Source organism: Armigeres subalbatus, chromosome 2, assembly GCF_024139115.2.
Source record: "Armigeres subalbatus isolate Guangzhou_Male chromosome 2, GZ_Asu_2, whole genome shotgun sequence".
Classification (NCBI taxonomy): domain Eukaryota; kingdom Metazoa; phylum Arthropoda; class Insecta; order Diptera; family Culicidae; genus Armigeres; species Armigeres subalbatus.
The window spans coordinates 19,000,805-19,023,587 of record NC_085140.1 but is presented as its reverse complement, the minus strand read 5'-3'; the positions used below and the strand labels follow the sequence as shown (position 1 = coordinate 19,023,587).

At 43.1% G+C, this 22,783-nt stretch overlaps 3 protein-coding genes across 3 annotated transcripts; 1 reads left to right on the top strand and 2 right to left on the bottom strand.

Moving 5' to 3' along the window:
- Positions 1-9,386: 9,386 nt before the first annotated feature.
- On the bottom strand, positions 9,387-11,065 carry LOC134208854 (uncharacterized). Its single transcript, XM_062684799.1, has 2 exons — positions 10,914-11,065; positions 9,387-10,731 (listed from the first exon to the last, which is right to left on the bottom strand). The coding sequence occupies exons 1-2, from the start codon at positions 11,063-11,065 to the stop codon at positions 9,387-9,389; spliced, it is 1,497 nt and encodes a 498-aa protein (XP_062540783.1).
- A 2,096-nt stretch (positions 11,066-13,161) lies between these two features.
- Positions 13,162-15,296, bottom strand: LOC134214099 (uncharacterized). The gene is made up of 2 exons (XM_062693538.1): positions 14,897-15,296; positions 13,162-14,834 (listed from the first exon to the last, which is right to left on the bottom strand). Exons 1-2 carry the CDS (start codon positions 14,918-14,920, stop codon positions 13,920-13,922), a joined length of 939 nt encoding a protein of 312 aa, XP_062549522.1. The 5' UTR covers positions 14,921-15,296; the 3' UTR covers positions 13,162-13,919.
- A 466-nt stretch (positions 15,297-15,762) lies between these two features.
- Positions 15,763-16,638, top strand: LOC134214097 (adenosine 5'-monophosphoramidase HINT3-like). Its single transcript, XM_062693537.1, has 3 exons — positions 15,763-16,151; positions 16,230-16,426; positions 16,500-16,638. The coding sequence occupies exons 1-3, from the start codon at positions 15,944-15,946 to the stop codon at positions 16,554-16,556; spliced, it is 462 nt and encodes a 153-aa protein (XP_062549521.1). The 5' UTR covers positions 15,763-15,943; the 3' UTR covers positions 16,557-16,638.
- The last annotated feature ends 6,145 nt before the right edge of the window (positions 16,639-22,783 follow it).

Genomic DNA, 22,783 nt, shown 5'->3' with positions numbered 1-22,783 from the left:
GACCACTGACGTTATTATTCACTTCGAAATGCCATATAAGTAAATGTTATCGTAACGTTAGTCTGCATTACTCGTTACAATTTTTTTAAAAGGCTTAAACGTCAGAGTACGGTAATTTGGTATCAAGTTGAATTAACATTCGATTACCTACGTATTTATAATACTTGCCACCACGGCTATTCAAGCATTCGTTGTACATATGACTAATATGGGGTGAACGTGATGAATTGTTATAGAATTTAAAAAGAAATCGAATGTTAAGACCAAGTGCCACTGGATGACTCCAAACGGGCCAGTGTAATGTGGGGTAATGAGGGTTTCATGAGCATGAGCATGAGCATTATGACCGCACAATTCGTAGTTGCTACTCCGTGATTGTCTAGAAGTTACAGAGAACACAATAAATGGGGCTTGCAGGGTGGCCACTGAAATTTCATTTTCAAATTCTTGCAACATACCATGCCTATCGTACCAATCCGGCTTTAGCTACTTCTGGATACTGTGTTCGCAGTAGAGCTGGGCGAGCTCGTGGTTCATTCTTCGCCGCCACACACCGTTTTCTTGCACACCGCCAAAGATGGTCCTAAGCACCCGTCTCTCGAATACTCCGAGTGCTTGCAAGTCCTCCTCGAGCATTGTCCAAGTTTCATGTCCGTAGAGGTCAACCAATCTGACGTACCGTGCAAATTCAATCTTCGGACGCTTAAGCACTTTTTGCTATGAAATCAATTTGTTAACACACATTTTAAGTCTCACCGTTCTAATTACCATCACAATCATAAAGCGTATCGCTGATCTTTGTAACACGGGATTAACATGTACGAATTATTGTGTAGAATCCTTGCGATAAATAAAAATGTCCGGCTTCTGTTTTACTCAAACTCCGGACAGCAGCAACATTAGATTCATATTTCGGAAACAACATTTCAAACTTCGGACAACAAATTACACAATATTGATTAATTATCACTAGATAGCTCAGACTGACATTCAATTATTTCGTAACATTGAATTAACATGGATTACTAGAAAAAAAACTATCATAAGTAAAGCTTAAACTATGAGCCCTTTCAGCTGGATGAAATACTTCAATGACATATTTCTGAAAACCTCCGTCCGAAGTTTGAGTATGTCCGAACTTTGATTATCCACGGTACAAGACGCTAATTGTACATAACACATTTGGTGCGGTGGCGCATCTTTTTTGACCGCAGTTTCTTCTGGAGCCCGTAGTAGGCCCGACTTTCACAGATGATACGCCTTCGTATTTCACGACTAACATTGTTGTCAGCCGTTAGCAAGGATCCGAGGTAGACGAATTCCTCGACCACCTCGAAGGTATCCCCGTCTATCGTAACACTGCTTCCCAGGCGGGCCTTGTCGCGCTCGGTTCCGCCCACAAGCATGTACTTTGTCTTTGACGCATTCACCACCATCAGTCCAACTTTTGTTGCTTCACGTTTCAGGCGGTTGTACAGTTCTGCCACCTTTGCAAATGTTCGGCCGACAATTTCCATGTCATCCGCGAAACAAATAATTTGACTGGATCTGTTGAAAATCGTACCCCGGCTCTCCGCATGACACCTTCTAGCGCAATGTTGAACAACGAAAGTCCATCACCTTGTCTTAGTCCTCGGCGCGATTCGAACCAACTGGAGTGTTCGCCCGAAATCTTCACACAGTTTTGCACACCATCCATCGTTGCTTTGATCAGTCTGGTAAGCTTCCCAGGGAAGCTGTTCTCGTCTATAATTTTCCATAGCTCTACGCGGTCTGTACTGTCGTATGCCGTCTTGAAATCAATGAATAGATGGTGCTTTGGGACCTGGTATTCACGGCATTTTTGAAGAATTTGCCGTACAGTAAAGATCTGGCCCGTTGTCGAGCGGCCGTCAACGATAACTTCCCACGAACTCATTCACTAATGGTGACGGAAGATGTTCATCTGGAATATCACTTTGTAGGCGGCATTAGGGATGGTGATCGCTCGAAAGTTCTCACACTCCAACTTGTCACCTTTCTTGTAGATGGGGCCCATTCCTTCCACTCCTCCGGTAGCTGTTCAGTTTCCCAGATTCTGACTATCAATTTGTGCATGAAGTGGCTAGCTTTTCCTGGCCCATCTTGATAAGCTCAGCTCCGATACCATCCTTACCTTATCCTTAACTTCCCTCAAGGTGCGGACTGGTTGGCTTCCATCGTCCGTAGAACTGACGTAGTCATCGCCTCCGCTGCCTTGACTTTCACTGCCTGTACTCTCAGCGCCATTCAAATTTTCCTCGTAGTGCTGCTTCCACCTTTCGATCACCACACGTTCGTCCGTCAATATGCTCCCATCATTATCCCGGCACATTTCGGCTCGCGGCACGAAGCCTTTGCGGGATGCGTTGAGCTTCTGGTAGAGCTTGCTTGTTTCTTGAGAACGGCACAGCTGTTCCATCCCTTGCACTCCGCCTCTTCCAGGTGGCGTTTCTTTTCCTGAAAAAGGCGGGTCTGCTGTCTCCGCTTCAGTCTATAACGTTCCACGTTCTGCTGGATACCTTCGGGCAGCGCGACTGCCTGCGCTGCGTCCTTCTCCTCCAGAATCTGTCTGCACTCTTCGTCGAATCAATAGTTCCGTCGACTTTGTCCCACATACCCGACGTTGTTCTCCGGTACCGAACATTATTGAGACGGATAGTTTTGGGCGCAGTTTAACCATCACAAGATAGTGGTCAGAGTCGATGTTAGCGCCACGATATGTCCTGACGTCGATAATATCGGAGAAGTGCCGTCCATCAATCAGAACGATTTGTCGATTTGTGATTCTGTCTGCAGTGGTGATCTCCAGGTGTACCGATACGGCAATTAGACGTAAGACGTTTTCGTTCGTCAGCCGGTGAACACTGAACTTCCCAATAGTCGGTCTAAACTCCTCCTCTTGGCCAACCGGAGCGTTCAAATCTCCTATGATGATTTTGACGTCGTGGCTTGGGTAGCTATCGTACTCACGTTCCAGCTGCGCGTAGAATGCGTCCTTATCATCAGTGCTTCCGGAGTGTGGGCTATGAACGTTGATTATCCTGAAGTTGAAGAACCGGCCTTTGATCCTCAACATGCACATTTTCTCGTTGATCGGCCACCACCCGATAACGCGCCTTTGCCTATCGCCCACCACTATGAAAGCTGTTTCCAGCTCGTGTGTGTTGCCGTAGCTCTGGTAGATGGTAGATGCAGCACTACGATGCCGAATCCACGGTCCTTGAGCACATCGGTGAGTATGCGTGTGCTCCCGATGAAGTTGAGAGATTTGCAGTTCCACGAACCGAGTTTCCAATCGCTAGTCCCTTTTCGTCGCAGTGGTCTTCGCCGATGGTTCCGGTCCGTACTCTCTTGTTCATTGTTCGTTGCGTATGTTTTTTTTTAAAGGCTGGCTTGTAGGGCCTGACACCAAACCTCATGAATTCTGGGTGGACCATGGTGCGCAGTTTCACTTAGAGTCCCTTGCTGGCACTCGGACGATGATCAGCCGCCCCTAACATGGATAACAGAAGCTGTTGTGAGCCGATCCAGACATGGAGAACAGACGCTTAGTAAGATTCGCACTTTCAGAGAGGAGCAAACCCCCCTTCCCTGTCAGCATAGGACCATAGTTCCCACTGGGGTTGGTTACCCGATCTTCCCTAGGGTTGCTCGTATCCCGGCCAGCACCACGACGAGGTAGGGATAGGAGTTGCTGGGTAAGAGGCTAAGGACCGCGAGATGGAGTCTATTTTATTCCTTCAGGTACGCGAAGTTCCAATGGTACGCTTTAACCAGCATTTGCCGTGCCATGCGGTTGCTCAAACTTTATGAAAACACATAAGGAGCTCAACAGTGTTCGAAATTGAAATTGACCTTTTGAAATTTCGGCCAGGGTCGAACTCGAACATGGGGAGAACATGGGTCATAAAACCAATTACAATGAAACTGGACATGCGATAGCTCAAACTTCAAATGTCATTTTTGTTGATTTCCAATATTGAATGTGATGATTATGCAACGAATTTTTTTTGTCGTTCTTTGGAAGTTTAAAGAGCCTCCCAATTGCAGTCGTGGTGTTCCCGAAAAGGCAACCGATGATAAGCAAGCTAGTGCGTATCTTTGCTTCGTTGTTGGTGCCAAGATAGCTGCTGCAGGCCGCAGCTAGCTGTAAATTTCCCATGCAAGGTGCTAAAAAGTTTCTAATCACAACGCCGGGCATGATGTTTATCGGATTTCAGTAGATTTTCCAAACAACGATCGTTCAGGAACGTAGGATCCTTCACCGCCGTGTTGAGGCGAACTTCCATCGGGGTCTTCTGGGTCGCGGTGTTGCTGCTGACACTACTGTTAAACGGAACACCACCTGCCTCGTTAAAACTACTTTCCGTGATACTTTCCGTGCACAGCAGGTCTATTGTGTCCGGTAGCGACACTCGAGACCACCGACGAAATCGGATCCGTTTCAAATACACTACCCACGAACTGCACTGGATTTTCTACAAATGATCGAATCTTCACCGAGTATTTATAAATTTACTTCGCTCTTCACATATGCCTTTTTCGGTAATCCCGACAGACTGTTCGATAGCATGGGCGTAGCCAAGGGGGGGCAGGGGGGGCCGTCGCCCCCCTCCCTCCTAAATTGTGGAAAGATTGAACGGGTACTGAAATGAATTCCCTCAAACATGTGCACTTTACGATCCAATCATATACAGAAATAGGTGGTTGAAATTCAAAAAATTCCCAAAACTTATTAGGGCATCCAGGATCCATAATATATGAAAGTTCAAAACGACTCGAAACATTTCGGGCTCAAAAATTCTCCTTGAAATTCTTCTAGAAGCTCACCTGGGAACTTCTAAATTCCTCCGGAAAGTTATCCACAAATTCCTCTGAAAATCTTTCGAAAATCCTTCTCATGTAATTGTAATTCCCCCCCACTAATTTTTTTTAGGAAATTCCTTGAAGATATCTTTTCTTCTCTCCAAGATTTACTTCTAGATATTTCTTCGGCTATTCTCTCTTCAGGAAGAATCCGGCATTTCCTTCCAGCCACCAGCCAATACATACGGAATTTCTTCCCAAAATTCTACCAGAAGTTTCTTTAAAAATTTCTGACGGAAATCCTCCGATTTAGCTCCATAATTTCACTTGTAAATCTATAAGAAATTCCTTCAGAAATTCTTCTAGGAACTTCTCCGGGCAATCCTCTCGGAACTCTTCCTTTAATTCCTTCAGAAATTTCTCCGGGAGATTTTCCACGGAAGTGGAAAGAATTCCTTCCGGACTTCACTCGGAATTTACTCGGATATCTGCCAAGAGTTCTTCCAGAAATTTCTTCGGAACAATCCGCAGAGATTTTCTTCAGAAATTAATCTGGGAATACATTCAAGATTTAATCTGCGAATTTCTGCATTAATTCTTTCTGGTATTTTGCTGGGAATTCCTTCAGAATTTTTTTCGGAAATTCCTTTAGGAACTTCTCTAAGAATTATTTCAGGACTTCCATGTGGGAATTCCTCCGGAAGTGCTTATGGGAGTTCCTCCGGGAGTTCTTCCAGGAGTTTTTCCAAGAAATTCTCCGGTAATACCTCCAGGAACTTTGCAGGGAATTCCTGGATATTTGGCAGGAATTGCACGGGAAATGGGATTTTGGAAGTTCCTTCAGAAATATTTTTTCTCTTCCTCTAGGGTATTCCACTGGATGTTCCTCTGAAGTTCCACCAGTAGTTCGGGAATTCAATCAGGCTTTCTTCCAGGAATTCATTTAGCATTTCTTTAGGCATTTATCTACAAATTCCTCTAGAAATTCCTCGGAGAATTTCTCTGGGAGTTCTTACGGGAATTCCTCCGGGAGGTTCTTTTAAGAATTCTTCCAGGAGTTCCTCCTGGAATTCTTACGGAAGTTCCTTTGGGAGTTCATCCTAGAATTCTCACGAAAGTTCCTCCAGGATTTCCTACGGAAATTCTTCCTGTAGTTCTTCAATAAATTCCTCCAAAAGTTCCACCGGCAGTTCCTCCGAGAATTCCTCTGATAATTTCTCCGGAAATTCATATAGATAATCCCCCAGGAGTTCCTCCGGAAATTACTCTGGGAGTTCCTCCGGGAGTTCCTTTTCAGAGAAACACCCGGAGAAACTGTAGGTGAAACTCCCGGAGGGATTTTCGAAGAAACTGCTGGTGGATCTCCCGGAGGAATTCCCGAAGGAACTGCCGGAGGAGCTCCCGTAAGATCTCCTGTAAGAACTTCCGGAGGAATTTCAGGAGGAACTCCTAGAAGAATTCCTAGAGGACCTCCCGGATGAGCTCCCAGAGAAACTATCGGAAGAACTTCGGGAGGAATTTCCAGCTTAAGTTCTGAAGAAAGCCTAAATGATTTCCTGAAAAAAGCCTGAATAATTTCCTGGAATAGCTTCTGGTGGAACTCCCGAAGGAATTTCTGGAGAAACTCCCGGATGAATTGCTGGTGGAATTCTCGGAGGAACTCTCGAAGGAATTTTCTGGAAAAATTTCTGAAGAAACTCCCGGGAGAATTTTCAAAGGAACCCCGGGGAAACTACCAGAAGCATTCTCGGAAACAAGAGAATTCATCTTATAGACAAATCTCGTCTAGCTGAAACTTTTATTGGGGTTTGTAGCTGGACCATCATCATCATCAGAGGACCTCCCGGAGAATTCCCTGAGGAGCTCGCAGAGAAATTCTCGGAGGAGCTTCTGGTGGAAAATCTATATAAATTCCTGAAGAAGCCTAAATAAATTCCAATTCTGCCGAAATTCCCGGAAGAATTTTCAGAGGAACTGCCGATAGAACTACCGGAATAATTCCCGAAGGAAATCCTAGAGAAATTCTTGGTGGAAATGCCGGTGGAACTCCTGGAAGAATTCCAGGAGGAATTGTCGGAGAAACTCCTGGAGGATCTCGCAGTGGAAATCTTGAAGTTTCCACCGGAATTCTTTCAGGATTTCATTGTGAATTAATCTAGGAACTCCTCCGAAAATTCCATTGATTTCACTTTTAGTATAATTTCTGTATAAATTTCCGGTGGAATTCCTGGAGAAATTCTTTGAAATTTTCACAAGAAATTATTCGAAACAATTCACGGAAAATCTTATGGAATTTACACAAGAAATTCGAAGATTTTTTGTGAATTTCTTGGGAATGTTTTCTGCGGAATTTCCACGGAATATTCTTATTCTTAAAAGTTATGGGAAACAGCACGAAATTATTTGAATTATTGCAGGGAATTCTGTAGAACTTATAAAGAAGTTCGTGAAGATTTTCTTGGAGTAAATAATGGTGGAATTTTCGGATCAATTCCCGGCAAAATTTATGGTGGAATTCCTGAAGACACTGCCGAAGAAGTTGCTGGAGGCATTCCTTAAGAATCCCTGATAGAATTTCGGATAGAATGCCAGGAGCAATTGTCGAAGGAATTCCTGGATAAAGCTTGCATATTGATTTTTCTGCCTATTTTATAATAAATATTATTTCAGAGAGGATTTGTTTAGAAATTCCGATGTATGGTTCTAGTTTTCTTAAACTTATGAAAGAATGCAGGATTTTTATAATAATTGTTATAGCCGATTTAATATTCTTTCTGAATACTAAGTTCGTTAATATTTTTCTCACTTTATTTAAAAATATCTGATGAGCAATAAATCACGCATTTTTAAATCCATTATTGTTTTAATCATTATTGTTTCAATTTGGTTTCATGTGTTAATATTCATGTGTTTTTATAAAACTACTATAAAACTACGATTTGGAAGACCAAAAAAGTTGCGATCGCCCAGCGTACGCGCAGCAAGGCTCTCTACACAGCAGCTACGACGACTTTGCGCGAGAAGGCAGAACTCCGGTTTCGTCGGTTTTCCTAAAACCAAACCCCACAACACAACCTGATGGGCGTCGCGTCGTAATGAGCTACAGAAAACGCAGTACGAACGCGTTGCACGATGGACTCAAAGAAGCAAATAGCGCCCCCAAACACTATGGGCCACGAATGGGTCAAATGATGACAAAATCTGACTAAAATGCAGACGGTCAAATTTGTTTTAGAACGCGAAAACTTTAACACAAACAAAAAATGAAAAGACAAATGTACGAATTTTTACACCAAACCACTGGCGGAGCTAAGCTAGACGAGCTCGGTGATCTAGTGGCTATCGCTTCTGCCTTATAAGCAGGAGGTCGTGGGTTCAATTCGAGACTCGTCCCTTTCCTACTTTGTATTTCTATCTTAGTTCTTTCTGTGTTTCACGTTATACCACAGATAACAGATATTTAGGCTAGAACAAATTTTATTGAAAATCCTGTGTAAACTTTTGAATTGATATACGTTGGCCCACTACTGCCATCTACTCAACTGATTGCGGCAGTACACACGGACACAGCTGATTAACAGTTGTCGAACGCAGCCCCAGGAGCACTGGGACCATAACACCAATTGTAATGGAACTAAGCATGTGGCTGCTCAAACTTCATGAAAACGCATAAGGAGCTCAAAGAACTCGATTTGAAATTGAAATTGACCATCTATGACTTTTGAGCCAGTTCAACAGTGTTTTAATGGAAGACATTATCCTTATACGGCTGGAGAACTGCTTCAATAGTTATTAACTTGTCATTTTTATGAACCGGGGATTGAATACTTTCTTATATTTAAATATAAAAAAAAAACTTCCGACTCAGTTTCTACGATTAAGCATTGGGCAACATGTTCCATGTGAGTCGAAGAAACTGTTTCGGCAGATTTTGAGCGCTCATAATGACAAAATACATCTAAAGAACATAAAAACTGACAAAATGATTTGACTTTGACAATAAAATGGCAAAAACGACTTTCAAAAATTGCAAAGTTAGTTAACATTAGACCTCTCTGACTATTTTTAGGTGGTTCAAAAAATCGATTTTGCTCCACAGCGCTCATCTGATTCTTTATCATGTTCTGAGTATTATCATGCTCTGAGGTATAAATTAAATTCGATTACCAATTATTGGGGCGATTAATCAACATGCGGGTTTCGTTGGGTAAAAGCTGTTGAGTATTCCTTTTAACCTGCGCCTAATGAGGAAACGTGCATGCAAATTGAAACGGCTTGTGCAAAATAAGTTGGTCATCGGTTTTTAGCGGACTGTATAAAACTTCTCTCGGAATCGCAGAAAAATAAAACGCGTCCTTTCGCTTTAACGTCGTGACTAACAATCTCCTTTTATTAAAAAAAAAAATTACACACAGAAGGTGCGCCGCAACAAAAAGAAGGTTAAAATTACCAAGGTAGTTTAAAATATACAGGTTGTATAACATCCTCCCCACGTTGAAATTCCAGATTTCAATTATCCATCTTCTCTTCCTGATCCAGTGGCAGGAGTGATATCTCCGTTACACCCCGCTTACATTCGCCCCATTCGCGGTTCTCAGAGTTACAACCCTGATGGCGTTGTCGTCTCCTGGATGCGTCTTGATTATTCTACCGAGTTGCCACTGCATCGGCGGAACATTGGGATCGTTGATGAGTACCAAGGCTCCTTCTTTAATTTTTGTTCTCTTAAACCACTTCTGACGATTCTGCATCCCCGACAGGTACTCGACCAACCACCGTTTCCAAAAATGTTGCTGGATGACTTGCCCCAATTGCCACCGTGACAGTGTTGAAAGCTTCATGGTTGTGTACGACGGTTCAGGAATAGCCTGCATTTGACGTCCAACTAGGAAATGTGCAGGAGTAATGGCAGTCAAATCGGTTGGGTCATCAGAACAGGGAGTCAGCGGTCTTGAGTTAAGGACGGACTCAATCTGAACCAGTACAGTACTCATTTCTTCAAACGTCAGCTTCTGATTGCCAATAACTCTCTTCAGGTGGTGTTTGACCGACTTAACTCCGGACTCCCAAATTCCACCAAAATGTGGACTTCTCGGTGGAATGAAACTCCACGTAATAGACCGGCCTCCGCAAAATTCTGTCAGCTGCGTGATATGATGTTCAATAGCAAACAATGTGTACAATTGCTCCAACTCAGCCTCAGCTCCAACAAAGTTGGTAGCATTATCGGAGTAGATTTTGCTGACAGGTCCTCGTCGTCCAGTAAAACGCCTCAAAGTAGTAAGGAAGGCGTCGGTGGTAAGGCTTGATACAAGTTCTAGATGAATGGCACGTGTACTAAGGCAAACAAAGAGACAGATGTAGCCCTTCGTTATCATCGACTTGCGTGCTTGGATGAGTGATTTAATCAAAAAAGGACCCGCGTAATCGACACCAGTGTGGAAAAAAGCGGGGGACGGCTGCACTCGATACGACGGGAGGTCACCCATCAATTGTGTCGTTTTCATCGGATTTGCCCTGAAGCACGGAATACACTGTTTAATCACCTTTCGAATAGTGTTCTTAGCCTGCAGTGGCCAAAAACGTTCACGCACGATTGCCAGCAAGGCCCTCTGCCCTACATGTAGGTTGTTTAGATGTTCATGATGAATCAGTACTTCGGTTACAGGATGTTTCGCTGGTAATAGCATTTGGTGGCGACTATCGTACGGAATAAACGCCTTCTTCACACGACCACCAACTCGGAGAATACCGTCGACTGGATCAACAAACGGTTGTAAACTTCGTAGACGATGCGTACCACCATTCTTCAATGCGTGCAGCTCGGGCTGGAGAGCTTCGTTTTGTACAAGACACACTATTAACTTCAAGGCTTTATCAAGTTCGTTGGCTTTCTGAAAGTCTCTTTAATAAAGACACAAAAAAAAAAAAAAAAAAAAAAAAAGAAAAAAAAAAGTTCGTTGGCTGTTGGTGGACCCTTCTGCAACATCTTCCGACCGCAAAGTATATAGTTGGCGAATCGAACTACTAAACTCATACATCGTTGCAATCGAGTGAAGGAACCAATTCGATCAAATACCGCCAACCTTAATGGCGGTACAACAAGACTCAAGCATGTTCGCATTTCAGGTAGCTGGTCATCTTGTAAATAATACGGTTGCACCACCTTCACGTTACTCTGATTCAACGCAGCCGGGCCATTCCACCAAATGTGTCGGTAAATAAGGTTCTGTGGCATCTCGCCTCTCGATATTACGGCGGCAGGGTTGTCGTACGTAGGAATGTACCGCCATTAGTACCGACTTGTAAGTCTCTGGATCTCGATGACTCTATTTGAGACGTACAATAGCAGATCACCAGCAGATTTTCTAATCCAGCAGAGAACGATTTGCGAATCGCTCCATAGCGTAACTCGTTCGAAGCTGATGTTGACTGATTCGATTAACTTCACCACTTCTCGTGAAAGAAGAAGCGCAGCTAGAAGCTCAGCTCGTGGCGTCGTTATCTGGTTCCAGACTTCTTTGGTAGAATCATGGACTTACTGCAAATAAGTTTCATCATAACGGCGCCATTTGAATGAACAAGACGTGTGTACAAACATGTCCCGTAAGCTTGATCTGACGCATCTGCAAAACCGTGGAGTTCCACGAGATTCGGTCCCACACTAAGTATCCATCTAGGTACTTTCAGGTTGTTCAATGTTGACAGTTGGGTGCGGAAAGCAAGCCATCTTTTCGCAATGGCATCAGGAATGGGATCATCCCAACCTAAGTTCAGAAAATTGACTTCCCTAAATATCAGTTTCGCAGTTGTCACCACTGGTCCACCTAGACCCAGCGGGTCGAAAAACTTCGCAATTTCACTTAGTACTTTGCGGGTTATTGGACGGCTTTGTTCCTCAGGTGGTTGATTGCAAAACGAGAACCAATCTTCTGCAATGTTCCGTATTACACCAAGACCACCTTATCAGCAGCAACTACTACGTCAACAGAAATACCCCAGAGTGTCTTTGGGATTTCCTTGAGAATGGCGGACTTGTTCGCATACCACTTGTGTATTGTTCCAGTATTTGATGACATAATGACTGTGCTTCTTCAATAGAGCGCGCCCCACAGAGGGCGTCGTCAATGTAAAATGATTTTTTTCAAAACAAGCGCAGCTAAAGGGTACTGTCATGCTGTCATGTCATGCTGTCATCAGCCAGTTGCGAAAGGTTTATCGTTGTGTGGAACGGCGACAATGCTTAGCCATAGGCTACCGTAAGTAGTTCGAAAATCTTCAATCGCTGTGAACAAACATCCCTCCATATTTAGTATGCGCTGAAATGGAGTATCTTCTGCATCCACCATCACTTGCCGAACCATCTTTGGTATATCGGCAATGAAGACGAATTGGTAGCACCGAAAATTCAGTGGGATGGACACCAGATTGTTTTGGACAATTGGACCTACCTTCAGTGTATCATTGATAGAGACTCCGGTTGACCTTTTTGCAGAGCCGTCAAAGACAACGCGCAATTTAGTTGTCGTACTGTTGGGCCGAAGAACACAATGATGAGGCAAATAGTAAGAAGAACCTTGCCTTTCATTCGAGCTTACTTCGATTTCCTTCATATGCCCGAGTTGCTCGTATTCGTGGATGAATGAAGCATAATCGGCCTTCAACTCGGGTTTCAGATTTAATCGTCTTTCGAGAGCTAGAAATCGTCGGGTTGCCATCTGGAGCGATTCACCTAGATCTCCCTTTTGTTCATTGAATGGGAGTCGGAGTAGGAACTTACCATCAGGCATGCGTCGGTAGGTGCTTTGGAAGTGTTGAATGCACTCATCGGTCGTTGGTGTGGTATTTCGATGTAGTTGTTCTCCACCAGTCTCTCCAGTTGTTCTGTCACACCGGAACTATCCGGCTTGCTAAAGGACCAAAAAGATGGTCATCGGTTTTCAGCGGACTGTATAAAACTTCTCTCGGAATCGCAGAAAAATAAAACGCGTCCTTTCGCTTTAACGTCGTGACTAACAATCTCCTTTTATTAAAAAAAAATTTACACACAGAAGGTGCGCCGCAACAAAAAGAAGGTTAAAATTACCAAGGTAGTTTAAAATATACAGGTTGTATAACATAAGTTTTAATCCAAATGAGCTCAAATTTTCAGAGAAAATTCAGAACATGATAAAGAATCAGATGAGCTTTGTGGAACAAAATCGATTTTTTGAACCAGCCTACTATTTAAATAGTTTGTTTTCTGTGCGTCTATTCTTATTTACTATACCGTGCAGATTTGTTTTTCTATAAATACCTGTCATGGGCTTTCTCAATTTAAGAGGAAATCCAGCGTACATTATTATCAATAAATATGTATACATATTTGAGTTTATTAAGCATATGTTGGAATATCAATCAAGTATTTCACTCATGCATATTACTAAAGTCCGTTAAATAATATTGCCCTCAATGACTACATATTTCTCAAAGCAGGAATATCCAAACAAAAATTTACATTGAAAGACACATAACACTTTAATACTACCCAAAAACATTCTCGGTGTAAAATAATTTTTCGAATTCGTATGAATTTCATTTCGCGAGGTGGCCTAATCCTACATTCAGTAAACGTATTTCTATAATTGGGGCAATCACAATGTAGCAGATAGATGAGATTGAGGTTTTTCTCAACTGTTGAAAATTTTTTTTTTATCAGTCATAGGCTGATTTTTCAAAGCAAATTATATTTTTTAGGTCTAAGTTTAAATTTCCAATTGAATTTGCAAAGTTTGGCCTAATAATCGTTCGAACTTATACATAGTCGTTTGGCATTATGCGCTGCTAAAAACAAATTTATGATTCTGAAGAAAGGTTTATATCTTTTATCTTGACAAAAAATAGCAAAAACTGCTAAACTGCTTATGCTTCAAGGAAAGCATCAAAGACCAATAACGCAATTGAGTTTTTTTTTTAATTTCAAACTCATATAAATTATGCCGAACGATCTACAATCAACCAAATAATCACGAAATAACACGATTCTCTCTCTAGTCTTACTTTCTATACACTTACTGCCGAGTGATGTGGAGCTTCGCGTAACTCTCTTATTATCAATCGTCCCAGCTGTTAGATTCCTGTTTGAACAACAGTTCGTAAACTGCAGCTGGATTGGGCAGCTGCCCACCACCACTACTGCCTGCAGTTCCGCCGCTACCGCCACTGGCGGCAGCCGTTACCGCTGCGTAGGCCGCCGCCTGCTGTTCAGCGTGTAAATGCGCCAAAGCTTGTTGGTGTTGCTCCAGGGACATCATGCTTCCCGGTGGAGGTGTCCCGAACGACGTATTCCAACTGCTGGCGGCAGGTGATTTGGGAGGCATCGGAGTTTTTCGGTGCATCCGGTTGTAATGTTTGATGTAGTTTGAGTTGGCAATGGCACCGCTGCTGTCCGCATCCGGAGCCCGGATGTAGATTTTGATTTCCATGCGACAGAACGGGCAGATGACAGAGCCTTGAAGTTTGCCTTCCAACATCGATACATTGATGTTGATGTCCTGTAGTTCGATTTCCTTCGATCCAACTTCGCCATGAGTGGTTAACCACGAGAGAATATTCTGCTGTAACTTCGTACGATACATTTCGACTAGTATTTCCGGGGAGGGAACAGGTCGAGTAGCGATTGGAGGTTCATCCCGGGAATCGCTGCTCGTTGGATTCGGAGGTGTAGGCTTGGACACCTTGACGATGGTAGTTGCCTGACGGTCTAACTTTCGTAGTAGCTTCGCCGTTAGATCTTCCATGCCCAATTGGTTGATACGTTCCGAAAGAACCCGTATCAGTCGTCGGTGACCCATTGGTAATTTATATTGTGTGGTGATCTCGTCCAGATCGGATTCCCGCATGGCCGACAGCGATAGAAGATTGTCGAAACCCGTAGATCGGAGGGCTTCCTTCACTGGTTGTGGAATGTAGCCCAAGGGAGATAGAATTTCCCAGAACACACGGGTGGCCATGTCATCTTCGGCTGGCTGAAATTTTGATAACATTCATTCAACTAGTTATACTTCTCACCTGAACATATAATACCAACCACATCTAATTTGATGTCCGACATGATGGACAGTGGATGATGTGCCACCTAACGCACAATTTTCAGCCCTATTTTCTGCTGTGCTTCATTCTTTCGAGACAATTGCTCTTAATTACACTCAATTGCCCATAGTTTGGCAGGAGAGATTATGTTCGATGTTGGACGTTCAATTACTACTAACCTAACCCTCCATATGATAAATTAGGATTACTAAAAAGTATCGTTTCGTTACAGAAAAAGTTATGATTGTTTTTAAATAATTGATAAACGCGCAAGTAGATATTCAATGTTCTTGGAAGTATGTTGCTTGGTGTCGATTCACAGATTTATCACTTGAAATGTTTTTATGTTAGTAGTACGCCTGTTTGACAACTTGTATTAGATGGTGCAATGAAGACAAAGTGAATTTAGGAACTGTGAAATGCAAGTTGTACGCCTTGCATACAAATTGGTAAAAAAAGGATTATTCCATGTATTTATAAGAGGTTATTTGGAATAAAATAGACATAATAGTGAAACTTTTGATAAACGTTAAGGACGGGTAGTTTCCTGAATTTGATCACAAGCTGTTTTTGCAAAGAATATATAAAAAAAACTGATGATACTATCATGAATATGTTATACCTTGGAAAATAAAGAATATTTCCCTCATGAATAATGTCTCAACTGTATTTGTATTCGATTCGAATGAAGCTACATCTAACTAGACCTTATATTTACAATCGACCGATACTTTTATACATTATAATTTATTTGTTCACTATTAATTTATTCAATTTTCAGTGTACCGGTAGGAATGCATTTTCCTGTTTAGTTGCATACAAGTTCGTAATAAGTTTTTATTACAGCACAGAGGTGCACCAAGAAGTTTTGCAAAAAAAAACAACTGATCAAAGTTCAAAACACACGACGTTCATAACTGCACCCTGCAGATCAATCTGTGATAAAGTTAGTTTAATCAACGCTGATAGCTTAAAAGTCGTCTATCGTCCTTCCAGTAACCTCTGTTTAGATAGGATCCAATATACTAATCAACCCTTGCCGAAAATGACATCACCCACCCGCACGGTACTGGAGAGATGTATTTTCTGCAAAATCACCACAGGGCAGGATCCAAACGCTTCAATTGTGTACCAAAACGAGCGCATCTGCATATTCAAGGACATCCGCCCGGCGGCAGAGCATCATCTGTTGGCCGTCCCAAAGTATCACCTGGATGATGTGCGCTCGTTGACCGCTGCCGAACGGCCTTTGTGTTAGTCCTAATATCATTTGATTGTGTACTGGATAGATAGCTTATCGAAATTTTTTTTTCGCATCTCATGGAAAACAGTGGAGGAGATGCGAACCGAATTGGGGAACGTTTTGAAGGATCAGTACCAGATTGATTTGTCCGAGGCACTGTTTGGGTTTCACATTCCACCGTTTACGACGGTTAAGCATCTGCATATGCATGGGATGGGGCCCGTGGGTAGTATGGGATTCTTGTCCAGGATGATATTTCGACCGAATACGATGTGGTTCAATACGGTAACAAAATTTTTCAAAATCATAATACTTCAAATTTACTGAACTTTTGGTTAAATCAGATTTCCATTTTTAGGATAAAGCTGTTTTGGATAGGATTTTACCGGCTTCGCAAGACGAAACGACGCAGTAATTCTGTTTTAATTCGACTTAAAAACATAAAATAAACCTCGATAAAATAAAAAAAATACTGAACAACCGAACTGCCGCGATTCGCATAAGAGTCCCATGACGATTTTGATTTTCTTTCAGAAATCAGCACAAAATGTCCTTATCTTTAAGAAAAACCGATAAAATAACCCACTTGTATTTATTGTCTCAGCAGGGGCAGCGAAAGAAGTAGGTAAAAAAAGATATTTTAGTTACGAGATAAAGATTGTCGATTCGGTTCCCTTTGTTCTGCTGTCCCAAAAAGTGTGGTACCTATAGGTTTAAATATCATTTCTTACGGAGTTATTGAATTTATTTTACACTAGACGAACCTGCCCGATTTTTCGACCTATCAATCGTTCAGTTGAGGCACTCTAGATCGATTTCAGTTCGAGCTTGATGATTTCCTTTGGGACCCATGAAAACGAAGCATTTTTACATTTGTTCAACTTTCCCAACGAAATGTTTTTTTTTCGAATATATACACAGCTGATCCCCAAACGAACCGATCAGTGAGGAAATCTCAAAGGAAAAGTCAACTCATTTTTACAAATATAGATAACCGATTACAGAAGTAGTAACATTTTCAGGGTGTCGACTACCTGGAAAAAACCTGGAAAGTCAGGGAAAGTCAGGGAATTTCATTTTGGACCTGGAATGTCAGGGAAAGTCAGGGAATTTTGATTGAGGTCAGGGAAAAAATCATTAAACCCAATATTGAAAATTTGTATATTGGGTTTGGTGCCAGGCCCTGCAAGCCAGCCTTTAAAAAATCATAAGCAACGAACAATCAACAAGAGAGTACGGATCAGAACCATCGGCGAAAACCACTGCGACGAAAAGGGACTACCAATTGGAAACTCGATTCGTGGAACTGCAAATCTCTCAACTTCATCGGGAGCACACGCATACTCGCCGATGTGCTCAAGGACCGTGAATTCGGCATCGTAGCGCTGCAGGAGGTTTGTTGGAAGGGATCAATGGTGCGAACGTTTAGAGGTAATCATATCATCTACAAGAGCTGCGGCAACACACACACGAGCTGGGAACAGCTTTCATAGTGATGGGCGACATGCAAAGGCGCGTGATCGGGTGGTGGCCGATCAACGAGAGAATGTGCAGGTTGAGGATCAAAGGCAGGTTCTTCAACTTCAGCATAATCAACGTCCATAGCCCACACTCCGGAAGCACTGATGATGATAAGGACGCATTCTACGCGCAGCTGGAACGTGAGTACGATAGCTGCCCAAGCCACGACGTCAAAATCATCAACCGACTATTGGGAAGTTCAGCGCACACCGGCTGACGAACGAAAACGGCCTACGACTAATTGATTTCGCTGCCTCCAAGAATATGGCCATTCGCAGCACCTACTTCCAACACAGCCTTCCGTATCGGTACACCTGGAGATCACCACTGCAGACAGAATCACAAATCGACCACGTTCTGATTGATGGACGGCACTTCCCGACATTATCGACGTCAGAAAATATCGTGGCGCTAACATCGACTCTGACCACTATCTGGTGATGGTTAAACTGCGCCCAAAACTATCAGTCATCAACAATGTTCGGTACCGACGACCGCCGCGGTACGACCTACAGCGACTGAAGCAACCTGATGTCGCCACTGCATTCGCGCAGTATCTCGAAGCAGCGTTGTCGGAAGAGGGTGAGGTCGATGGGGCCCCTTTTGAGGACTGCTGGAATTCAGTTAAAGCAGCCATTAACGACGCGTCGGAGAACAACGTCGGGTATATGGGACAAAGTCGACGGAACTATTGGTTCGACGAAGAGTGTAGACAGATTCTGGAGAAGGACGCAGCGCGGGTGGTCGCGCTGCAGCATAAGGTTCCCGACAGAACGTGGAACGTTATAGACGGAAGCGGAGACAGCAGACTCGCTTTTTTCAGGAGAAGAAACGCCGTCTGGAAGAAGCGGAGTGCGAGGAGATGGAACAGCTGTGCCGTTCTCAAGAAACACGCAAGTTCTACCAGAAGCTCAACGCATCCCGCAAAGGCCTTGTGTGGACGAACGTTTGGTGATCGAAAGGTGAAAGCAGCACTACGAGGAACATTTGAATGGCGCTGAGAGTACAGGCAGTGAAAGTCAAGGCAGCGGAGGAGATCACTACGTCAGTTCAGCGGACGATGGAAGCCAATCAGCCCCCACCTTGAGGGAAGTTAAGGATGCCATCCAACAGCTAAAGACCAATAAAGCAGCTGGTAAGGATGGTATTGGAGCTGAGCTCATCAAGATGGGCCCGGAAAAGCTAGCCACTTGCCTGCACAAATTGATAGTCAGAATCTGGGAAACTGAACAGCTACCGGATGAGTGGAAGGAAGGGGTTATATGCCCCATCTACAAGAAAGGCGACAAGCTGGAGTGTGAGAACTTTTGAGCGATCACCATCCCTAATGCCGCCTACAAAGTGATATCCCAGATGATCATTTTCCGTCGTCTGTCACCATTAGTGAATGAGTTCGTGGGAAATTATCGTTGACGGCCGCTCGACAACGGACCAGATTTTTACTGTACGGCAAATTCTTTAAAAATGCCGTGAATACCAGGTCCCAAAGCACCATCTATTCATTGATTTCAAGACGGCATACGACAGTATAGACCGCGTAGAGCTATGGAAAATTATGGACGACAACAGCTTCCCTGGGAAGCTTACCAGACTGATCAAAGCAACGATGGATGGTGTGCAAAACTGTGTGAAGATTTCGGGCGAACACTCCAGTTGGTTCGAATTGCGCCGAGGGCTAAGACAAGGTGATGGACTTTCGTGCCTGTTGTTCAACATTGCGCTAGAAGGTGTCATGCGGAGAGCCGGGTGTAACAGCCGGGGTACGATTTTCAACAGATCCAGTCAATTTATTTGTTTCGCGGATGACATGAACATTGTCGGCCGAACATTTGCAAAGGTGGCAGAACTGTACACCCGCCTGAAACTGGACTGGTGGTGAATGCCTCAAAGACAAAGTACATACTTGTGGGCGGAACAGAGCGCGACAGGGCCCGCCTGGGAAGCAGTGTTACGATAGACGGGGATACCTTCGAAGTGGTCGAGGAATTTGTCTACCTCGGATCCTTGCTAACGGCTGATAACAATGTCAGTCGTGAAATACGAAGGCGCATCATCTGTGGAAGTCGGGCCTACTACGGGCTCCAGAATAAACTGCGGTCAAAAAAGATTCGCCACCACACCAAATGTGTCATGTACAAGACGCTAATAAGACCGGTTGTCCTCTACGGACACGAAACAAGGACAATGCTCGAGGAGGACTTGCAAGCACTCGGAGTATTCGAGAGACGGGTGCTTAGGACCATCTTTGGCGGTGTGCAAGAATAAGGTGTGTGGCGGCGAAGAATGAACCATGAACTCGCCCAGCTCTACGGCGAACCCAGTATCCAGAAGGTAGCTAAAGCCGGAAGGGTACGATGGGCAGGGCATGTTGCAAGAATGCCGGACAGCAACCCTGCAAAGATGGTGTTCGCTTCCGATCCGGCAGGTACGAGACGACGTGGAGCGCAGCGAGCGAGATGGGCAGACCAGGTGCAGAACGACTTGGCGAGCGTGGGGCGTATTCGAGGATGGAAAGATGCGGCCTCGAACCGTGTATTGTGGCGTCAAATTGTTGATTCAGTGTTATCTGTTTAGATGTAGACTAAATAAATGAATGAATAGTAAAGAAAGACGTAAGTCCTACGTCAAAACATCTATGTAGGTGCTGAGCTTCCATTATTTGTTCGGTTCATAACTGACTGACTGTAGAAGCTGACTGACTATGGGAAGGGAAATGCATCGGTATGATCACAATACAACCCCCGGCCGCAGTGATCTAGTGAGTAACATAGCTTGAGTCGTCTGCTAGTATTGTGTATCACATGGAGAGCCCAGCCTTGATAACATTCTATTAAGACTACAACTGGTCAACTCTCGAAAAAAATATACCTATCTAGCTAGATTTAAGCGTAGCTATGATTCATCATCATCAGGGAACACATCAGAAAAGTATTGCAAAAAGGAGATCTAATTTTATTATTACTGAGAAAAGAGGCCCACCCACCTGCATTACTATTTCAAGCTCCAAGACACGATGTCCGATGGTTCACATGCAAAGATTATTCGGCCGAATAGAGGCAGATTTTTCGGCCGAACATTCATAGCCTTTCAGTACAATTTATTTATTTACTAGCTTTATGTACCCGGCCTTGCTCGGAGTTGCCAGTTTAATTCGCAGTTTTTTTCACCATCAGAATTGGAATAGGTCAAAAGGATAATTGTGTTTTCTTATTGATATTTCATCATTTGATTAAAAGAAGGTAGATTACATTTGAAAACATTGACTGATTTTGAAAATGGGATCAAACCCAAAATCGCTTTATTCCGGGCAAACGTCTATTTCTAAAGAAGGAAAAACATACACCGATGCCTTATTCCGGAAAAACGTCTATTTTTAAAGAAATGATCACATTTACCGTCCAGAAGGAAACACTTTAATCATTGCTTTTCTCTGGGCAAACCATGATTTCGATGAAGTGTTGAGTTGATCGATCCCTGTCATCTTCGCCTTCTTAAGAAAAGAATGTTTGTTCCAAATTTGGTTGAAATCGGGCAAGGGTACAGAAGTTATGCTGGAACATTGGATCATTGCATACCTTGCTTTTATTTATTAATCTTGAATCATTATCATATAATTATCATACCTTTTAAAATTTGGAATAAAGGTTACTCGATTATGGATCACTATGCAATTTGATCATTCATAATCATCAATCATTAATCATATCGATCGTTAATCATTAACCATACACATAGTGTGTCAACATTTAATCACGATCGGTAATCGTTAATCATAATCCAACGGTTTTTTCATCTATTATTCATAATCGTTAATTATTGTCAAAATGAATTTAATCATTAATCATTATCAGTCATCATTTTCAAAAATTATAATTCATTAATCATAATCTTTAATCATAGAGATGAATGATTTAATCATTTAATCTGCTTAAAATTAGTCCTGGGGGTGAGGGGTTACACTGAATTGCCCGTTTTCTATAGACAACCGCATTCCCATAACCCTTCCTCTTGTCTCGACGGCCATTTCACCCCTTTGTTATCTTCTCCTAGGGATAGAAAATGTGTGTACCAAATTTGGTTGAAATCGGTACAGGGGTTCAGAAGTTACACTAAATTGCCCGTTTTCTGAACAATACCCTCCCTTCAGACCCCTACCCCCTTATCCAAATTTCCCTCCCGTACGATCGGCTCCTCATAGTGAATATGTGTACAAAATTTGATTGAAATCGGTCCTGGGGTTGGGAGTTACACTGAGTTGCTCGTTTTCCAAAGACAACACCTCCCCTATACCCTCCCTTTTTCCAATGACCATCCCATCCCTTTGTTATCTTTTCCTTATGATGTAGAATGTGTGTACCAAATTTGGTTGAAATCGGTACAGGGGTTCATGATTTACTTTGAATTGCCCGTTTTCTAAACAAAACCCCTCCTCCAGACCCTCCCCTTTCCCAAATCCCTCCCATATGATTACCTCCTCGTAGTGAATATGTGTACAAAATTTGGTTGCAATCGGTCCTGGGAGTTGAAAGTTACACAGAATTGTTCGTTTTCTGAACAAAACCCCTCCCACCACCCCTTCCACATGACCATACCACCCCTTTGTTAACTTCCCCTGAGGATAGAGAATGTCTGTACCAAATTTGGTTGAAATCGGTCGTGGGAGTTGAAAGTTGCACAGAATTGTTCGTTTTCTGAACAAAACACCTCCCCCCACCCCTCACTTTTTTCTACATGACCATCCCACCCCTTTGTTAACTTCCTCTGAGGATAGAGAATGTCTGTACCAAATTTGGTTGAAATCGGTCCTGGGAGTTGAAAGTTACACAGAATTGTTCGTTTTCTGAACAAAACCCCTCCCCCCACCCCCCCCCTTTTCTACATGACCATCCCACCCCTTTGTTAACTTCCTCTGAGGATAGAGAATGTCTGTACCAAATTTGGTTGAAATCGGCCAAGTGGTTCAGAAGTAGTTAGCGAACATACATACATAGATTGGTTTTTATATATATAGATTTAAGATTTATTTATTATCAGACTAAGGCAGGAGTGGCCTGTGCTGCACATAAAAAACTTCTCCATTCAGTTCGGTTCATGGCTGCACTTCGCCAACCACGCAGTCTG